Source organism: Cebus imitator, unplaced genomic scaffold (assembly GCF_001604975.1).
Source record: "Cebus imitator isolate Cc_AM_T3 unplaced genomic scaffold, Cebus_imitator-1.0 Scaffold280, whole genome shotgun sequence".
NCBI lineage: Eukaryota > Metazoa > Chordata > Mammalia > Primates > Cebidae > Cebus > Cebus imitator.
The window spans coordinates 2015276-2023400 of record NW_016107595.1 but is presented as its reverse complement, the minus strand read 5'-3'; the positions used below and the strand labels follow the sequence as shown (position 1 = coordinate 2023400).

At 55.0% G+C, this 8125-nt stretch overlaps 1 protein-coding gene across 1 annotated transcript in view; it reads left to right on the top strand.

Moving 5' to 3' along the window:
- Window positions 1–4380, top strand: part of IL12RB1 (interleukin 12 receptor subunit beta 1) — a 32021-nt gene extending 27641 nt beyond the window's left edge. The window contains exons 13-15 of the mRNA XM_017501406.2: window positions 826–922; window positions 1877–1952; window positions 3338–4380. Coding sequence (XP_017356895.1) covers window positions 826–922; window positions 1877–1952; window positions 3338–3628 — 464 coding nt within the window. The 3' untranslated portion in view covers window positions 3629–4380. The remainder of the gene's footprint in view (window positions 1–825; window positions 923–1876; window positions 1953–3337) is intronic.
- Window positions 4381–8125: the final 3745 nt, after the last annotated feature.

The following is an 8125-nucleotide window of genomic DNA, read 5'->3' as shown; positions in this document are numbered from 1 at the left end:
GGAGGAGGGGGAGGAGGGGGGAGGGGGAGGGGGAGGAGGGAGACAACACAGGCGCTGTTGTCTGGGGTCCATGGTCATAAGAGATTCAGAGATCAAATGATCCCTGTTCACGCCATGGTGTCCTTTCAGTTCCAAGAGAACCAACTAGATCCCAGAGAACGAAAGGGTCAGGGCTGGCGTGTGGCAGCAGGCCTGGGTCCAGGGACAGCCGCATGTGCCCCGTGGGCAGGCTCCTGGAATTACGGAGCCTTTTTTTTTTTTTTAGACAGATTCTTGCTCTTGTTGCCCAGGCTGGAGTGCAAGGAACGATCTCGGCTCACTGCAGCCTCCGCCTCCTGGGTTCAGGCAATTCTCTTGTCTGAGCCGCCTGAGTAGCTGGGATTACAGGCATGATCCATCATGCCTGGCTGATTTTTGTGTTTTTAGTAGGGACAGGTTAGTTTTTCTTTTTTATTATTATTTTTTTTTCACCCGGGATCAGATGGGCTAAGGCCAAAAAGGGTATTAGCCTGGATTTCACCATATTGGTTCAGGCTGGTCTGGAACGCCTGACCTCAGGTGATCTGCCCGCCTCAGCCTCCCAAAGTGCTGGGATTCCAGGCACAAGTCACCGTGACCGGCCTGGAATTAGAGTCTTGAACACTTCCTGCATGCCAGGACTTTATTCCTTGACAGCTACCGGGCAGGTGGGTTCCGAGGTACCCACTGAGAAGCCCATGGCACGCTGTGCCAGGGTCAGCAGCCAGTTCATGGAGACACCGGGCTCTCCAGCTCCCTCCCTGAGCAGGAAGTGCCCCTCTGCCAACCTACCCTCTCCCATCCCAGAAGTGCAGGGCTCTGATTGGTTCATCTTCTTCGCCTCCCTGGGGAGCTTCCTGAGCATCCTTCTCGTGGGCGTCCTCGGCTACCTCGGCCTGAACAGGTAACTGACACCTTCTCCCACCGTTACCGTAGCGATGGTAATGATGCCGGGCAGGGGAGCCCCAAAGGGGAGCTTCACCCACTGACTGGGTTCTTGGCTTTGCCCAGGAAAGAATTCAAGGGCAAGCCACAGGGAGAAGAAAACAGCTTTATTGATGCAGCAGTTACAGCTCCGTGACTGCCTCTGCAGAGCAGGGCTTCCCTGGAGGCAGACAGCAGCCCCTGAGAGCAGTTTTGTAGGCAGATTTATACTCACTTTTCATTGGATGCAGATTAAGGGGACAGTTTATGCAAAATTTCTTTTTTTTTTTTCTTTTTTGAGGGAGAGTCTCACTCTGTCTCCCAGGCTAGAGTGCAGTGGCAGGATCTCGGCTCACTGCAACCTCCCCCTGCTGGGTTCGAGCAATTCTCCTGCAGTAGCTGGAACTACAGGTGTGTGCCAACACACCCGGCTTTTTTTTTTTTTTTTTTTGTATTTTATTAGGGATAGGGTTTCACCATGTTGGCCAGGCTGGCCTTGAACTCCTGACCTCAGGAATTTCTAGGGAAGAGGTAGTCACTTTTGGGTCTTTGGGTCATTGCCACGGAAAAGGGGTTGTGACACTGGTGGACATGCCTGATTGAAAGCTGCTTTCAAGCCAGGCGTGGTGGCTCACACCTGTAATCCCGGCACTTTGCGAGGCTGAGGTGGCCGGGAGTTGGAGACCAGCCTGGCCAACATGGCAAAACCCATCTCTACTAAAAATACAAAAATTAGCCGGGGGTGGTGGCGGGCATTTGTCATCCCAGCTACTTGGGAGGCTGAGGCAGGGGAACTGCTTGAACCTAGGAGGCAGAGGTTGCAGTGACCTAAGATCTCACCGCTGCACTCCAGCCTGGGCAACAGAGCAAGATTCCACCCCCCCCCAAAAAAAAAGAAGCACAGTTCCTCAGACCGGCCCCCTTTCCTCCCCAGAGCCGCACGGCACCTGTGCCCACCCCTGCCCACACCCTGTGCCAGCTCCGCCATTGAGTTTACTGGAGGGAAGGAGGTAAGGACTCCTTTTCTAGTTCTTAGTCTTTTTATTGGGTGCACACTCTAGCAAGGGTCACGCATTACCTCATTTTATTTCCCCCCAATCCATCGAGGTAAGGACTCCAAAACCAGTGCTCTAAACCCCGTCCCATTTTGAAGACAGGCAAGCAGAGGTCCATTTCCTGGCGCTAGAAACAAAACTCAGTGTCTTCATTATAAAGCACACCTGATGGAAAAATCCCAAGGGAGTGGGCTTCAGATACGGCTGAATCCAGCGACTGGGGTCTGTCTCAGAGCTGCCCCTTTAGGATTCTCCCCCAGCCAGGCTGAGCCTTTTCTGATTGGAAGCAGGGTGTCCCTTCTTCCCATAAACTGGAGCCAAAGTCTCAGGGCCATCACTGATTGGCCCTGTGTGGGTCACATGCCCTTCCCTGAGCCTACGGCTGGAACCAGAGAGGAAGGGACGGGTCTGATGGGCGGCGGGGTCAGGGTCACATGACCATTGCTGTTGCTGAGGTGGGGTCGCTGCACTGCCAGCCCCACCATCTGGGAAAAGACGGGGGAGCTGGACCCGGTGGCTCACGCCTGCAATCCCAGCACTTTGGGAGGCTGAGGCGGGTGGATCGCGAGGTCAAGAGATCCAGATCAGCCTGGCCAAGATGGTGAAACCCCGTCTCTACTAAAAATACAAAAACTAGCCGTGCATGGTGGCCCACGCCTGTGATCCCAGGTACTCGGGAGGCTGAGGCAGGAGAATCGCTTGAGCCTGGGAGGCGGAGGTTTCAGGGAGCCAAGATCGCGCCATTGCACTCCAGCCTGGCGACAGAGACTCTGTCTAAAAAAAAAAAAAAAGAAAAGAGGGAGGGAAATTTCCCAAAGAGAGCTGGGAGTGCCCTGAAGAGGTGCTGAGTGGGGGTCACCGAGGCAGAGTCAAGCCTCAAATCAGTCTCAGGATACATATATATATATATATATATATATATATATATATATATATATATATATTTTGAGATGGGGTCTTGCTTGTCGCCCAGGCTGGAGTGCAGTGGCGCCATCTCCCCTCGCTGCCAACCTCTGCCTCCCAGGTTCAAGCGATTCTCCTGCCTCAGCCTCCTGAGTAGCTGGGACTACAGGTGCGCCACCAAGCTCAGCTAATTTTGTATATTTAGCAGAGATGTGGTTTGGCCATGTTCCCCAGGCTGGTCTCAAACTGCTGACCTCAAGTGATCCCACACGTGCCTCAGCCTCCCAAAGTGCTGGGATGACAGATGTGAGCCTCTGCCCCTGGCCAGGTCCCAGGATTTTAGAGAATGGACCAGCAGCGACCTAGTCCGTTCCGTCCTGCTGTGAATGGGAAGTAGAGGTCTGCTCACATCCCCGGCCCTCCCCGTCCCTCTGCAGACTTGGCAGTGTATCAACCCGATGGACTTCCAGGAAGAGGCATCCTTGCAGGAGGCCTTGGTGGTGGAGCTGTCCTGGGACAAAGGCGAGGGCACTGAAGCTCTCGAGAAGACAGAGCAACCTGAGGGTACCCCTGAGCTGGTCCTGGATGCAGAGCTGTCCTTGGAGGATGGTGACAGGTGTAAGGCCAAGTTCCTGGGGCTCAGTGAGCCGGATGGTCAGAGGTGTACCCCTGCCCAGGTGGGGGCTAGACACCCATTGCTCCTGGGAGATCCGGGCCTGGAGGCCTGAGGGAGAAACGGGAACGTCCCCTTGGTCTTACAGACAGGAAGAGCGACTATCTCAATCACGACGACTGGTTATTAAGTGCTCATGGCATACCCAGCCCATGCCATCCACTCATGATTCCCACCAAATCCCCACAGTCACCTCTTGCAAGGAACCATGGCGGTTCTATTTCGCAGATGTGATCCCTGAGGCTCCAAGAGGGTGAGTGACTCGCCTGAGGCTGCGCAGCACCCACAGGAGTCCAATTTGGACCCAGATAACCCAGAGCTCCTCCAGGCTCCAGTGCGCCTGCCTCCTGTCTTCCCTGCACCTGTCGTCACACACCCGGAGGGGGCAACCCTAGAAGCTGCCGTGAAATGGAAGCGGCTGCACCCTGCTGGACCTGGCATCCGTGGGGCAGGAGCAGACCCTGCCATTGACCTGTTCTGGAGTAGAACAGACTGGGAATGGGGGCAAAGCAGGCTGAGATGGATCCTGGGGGCACTGGATGGGGAGTCTGGACTCAAGGGCTCCCTGCAGCACTGAGGGTCTTGAAGCTTGGAGGATCCAGGCATGTGGGAGAAGGGGCTGTAAACATTGTGGGGAAGAGGATGGTCCTCCCATCCCAACCCCACCCCCCTATGAAATGGGGGTGATGATAATGAGCTTACAGAGCTGTTCAAAATCATCCTAAATGAGTCTCCTCTTAGGTGCTTTTTTCCAGTTGAGGCTTGAATGTCCTGCTCAAAATCTCCAAATAGGAGCCTGGGAATTCATTCATTCATTCATTCCACGTGTATTTATTAATCTCTTCCTCTGGGCCTCCCCCAGGAGCACCTAATCCTGGGGAGACGAAGCCAGATGAGAGCTCGGAACCCTGCTAAGTTAGGACTGAGCAGGGGAAGGGAGGGCGTGGGGAGCGGAGCAGCCTGGCCCTCCCAAACGGGAGCTCCCTCCTCCTCCCACCCAGCAACTCACAGCAGGGCCTTTGTCCCACTTACACACCCTGCGTCCTCCCCCGTGCTGCTCACACCACCCCACCTCCCCCGCATCCTGCAGCCGCCGCCCCCTGATCTCCACTGTGGTCTGAGCCCGAGTGTCGGGGGGCTCCTGAAACCCCACCCCAACCCCCGCGATTAGCAGGTGGTCGCAGATTCCCCCCACGGCCACCAGGTGGCAGCAGCGGCTCGCGTCTCCCCGGCCCGCCCCGCCTCCTACCGCGTTTGCTAAACGACTTGTCCGGTTTCAGACAGAGGAGGGGCCTTAAGGCCCAGAACGACTGAATTTTATGGCGAAAAAGGATGAGGCCTCTTGGGGAGAAACCCCAGGCAGCCAATAGGGCCAGGAGGCAAGAGGCCCAGGCCCCGCCCCTCTGGGGGTGGGGAGCCTTGGTTTTCCCATCGATGCATCTAGATGGGGAAACAGAGGCCTGGGCCCCGGCGCCCCGGCCACACGGTGGCAGCTCAGAGTTCTGCAAAAGCCACCGCCCCGCTCCGGATCTGCCACCTCCAGCTTCTGCTTAAGCGGTTCCCTCCAGTAGGCATGCCCCTCCCTTGAGACTTTATCCTCCCTATTTTATTTAATTAATTTATTTATTTACTGAGATGGAGTCTCGCTCTTGTTGCCCAGGCTGGAGTGCGGTGGCGCGATCTCGGCTCACTGCCACCTCCGCCTCCCGGGTTTAAGCGATTCTCCTGCCTCAGCCTCCCAAATAGTTGGGATTACAGGTGCTCACCACCATACCCGGCTAAATTTTTTTTTTGTATTTTTAGTAGAGATGGGGTTTCACCATGTTGGCCAGGCTGGCCTCGAACTCCTGACCTCAAGTGATCCACCAGCCTCGACCTCCCAAAGTGCTGGGTTTACAGGCATGAGTCCCAGTGCCCGGCCTCTCCTCCCTATTTTTTAGGGCGGGGCTCCAGGCTTTGCAGGAGGCCACGTGGACAGAGAGAAAGGGATGCCAGATAAGGGGCCTCATGAGAGTGACCTGGCCTCCAGGGATTCCAGGCAGCTAAGTGCTCACTTGCTGGCCATCCAGTCCTGAGCCCACCCAGTGTTCTAGGACCTTGTTTGGTGGCCCCTAGAGCTGGCTGCAAACCCACCCCTATGAGGAGTCCCTTGGGTGCAAGAAGTAGGAGACAGGCAATGTGTATCATGCACTAGCTGGGACTTTTGCCAGAGGGAAGCTGGACAGAGAGAAGCCTGGAGCTGGGAGCCTCTTTCCTTCCCAGTGTGGCGGTGCCTGCCTGCTAGAGGAGTCTGCAGGGAAGACAGCAGCAGAGATAAAGTATTAGTTCCTGGATGCAGCCATGCCTGAAACCCAACATTTTACATCTGGTACCTTTTTACTTTTTTTTTTTTTGAGACTAAGTCTCATTCTGTAGTCCAGGCTGGAGTGCAGTGGCACGCAGTCTCGGCTCACTGCAACCTCTGCCCCCCGAGGTTCAATGGATTCTCCAGCCTCAGCCTCCTGAGTAGCTGGGATTACAGGCACCTGCCACCAAGCCTGGCTAATTTTTGTATTTTTAGTAGAGACGGGGTTTCACCATGTTGACCAAGATGGTCTCGATCACTTGACCTCATGATCCACCCGCCTCGGACTCCCAAAGTGCTGGGGTTACAGGTATGAGCCACTGCACCCGGCTTCAGTTCCCTGTTTTGATGAAGCCACTTGGAGTCCTTCTGCCCCTAGAAAATGACCAACAGGAGGTTATCTTTGGTCCTCTGCTTGCCCCTCTATAAAACTGGAAGGGGTTTGGAGTCCTTATCTCAATGGGCTCAGCAAGTTTGCTTAGCAGAGCCCTGGCCTGATATTTATTGAGCAACTACTATGCAACCATTACTCCAGGGCTCCGCAGAGCAGCCATGACTCAGCTTCTCACAGCAGCTCCTGGGATCAGAGCTGTGTTAGCCCCCATTTCACAACTCAGTTTCATTTAAGAAGTCAGGGTCGGATGCAGTGGCTCACACCTGTAATCCCAGCACTTTGGGAGTCCGAGGCAGGCCGATTGCTTGAGCTCAGGAGTTCGAGACCAGCCTGGCTAACATGGTGAAACCCCTTCTCTACTAAAAATACAAAAATTAGTCATGTTTGGTGGCACACGCCTGTAGTCCCAGCTACTTGGGAGGCTAAGGTGGAAGAATCACCTGAGCCTGGGGTGGTCAAGGCTGCAGTGAGCTGAGATCGCGCCACTGCACTCCAGTCTGGGTGACAAGGTGAGACCCTGTCTCAAAAAGAAAAAAAAAAGTCAGCATTGAGTGCCTACTGTATGCCAGTCCCTTTCTTGCACAAGTCAGGATCTGCCTGGTCATGAGGGACTCTTAGCTGAGAGGGGAAAAGAGTTATGAGAAACCATAAGAGTGATGAATGGGGATGTGAGAAGTAGGGAGTCTGGGAGGGCTTCCTGGAAGAGGCAATGCTAGGACAAAGGTGGTGAAGAGGGGCCAGAAGAGGGAGTGCAAAGGCCCTGAAGTGGCTGGTGGGGAATGGATGGGGGATGCGGAACAAGGCTGTAGCCCGCCTGGGGCTTGGGGCATATGGGCCAGACTTGTTTTTCTTCTTTTGAAATGGGATCTGGCTCTGTTGCCCAGGCTGGAGTACAGTGGCGTGACCACAGCGTGCTGCAGCCTGGACCTCTCAGGCTCAAGTGTTTCTCCGTCCTTAGCCTCCTATGTAGCCAGAACCACAGCACGTGCCACCACGCTCGGCTTCGTTTATTTGATGATTTGCAGAGACAGTCTCACCATATTGCCCAGGCTGGTCTCAAACTCCTAGGCTCAAGCGATCCTCCTGTCCTGGCCTCTCAAGGTGCTGGGATTACAGGCATGAACCACTGTACCCGTGGGCTGGGCTAGGGTTTTATTCTTAGGTTGTGGGGTCCTGGGGCCAGAGAATCAGGGCCTGACTTGTGAGATGTGCAGAGTTTCTTTCAGCTGCGGTTCAGCTGGGAGTAAGTGATTCATCTTGGGGGCCTCAGTTTTCTGGTCCATAAAATGGGTGTGGTCAGGCAGCCTCTTCAGAGCCCCTGCCCCTCTTTCCACTTCCCCTCCTCTGTCTCTGTCTTTCCAGATCCATCTTTTCTGTTCTCCCTGGCTCCCACCAATAGGTGGGAAGCATGTCTCCATCAGGGAGATAGGCTGCCTCAGTTTACCTCCCCAGCACCTTCCTTCTCCGTCTCTCCAGCAGCCTCTGGGTTTGGTCAGAAAGATATGTTGTCTCTGCCTTTGCCCTTCAGCCAGGATGGGACTGAGGGGTCAGAGGTTTCTGGGGACCATGGGCAGCAGGAGATGACCCCTGGACTCAGGGTACCCCTGGCCTGGCCCCTGATACTTTATTATCTGTGCTCCAGATCCCAGGTCCTCTGCCCAGGAAGGCCCTTCTCCCAACTCTGTCCTTTGCCCATTTCTCTCTCTCTATTTCTCTCTCTCTTTTTTTTTTTGAGACGGAGTTTCGCTCTTGTTACCCAGGCTGGAGTGCAATGGCGCGATCTCGGCTCACCGCAACCTCCGCCTCCTGGGTTC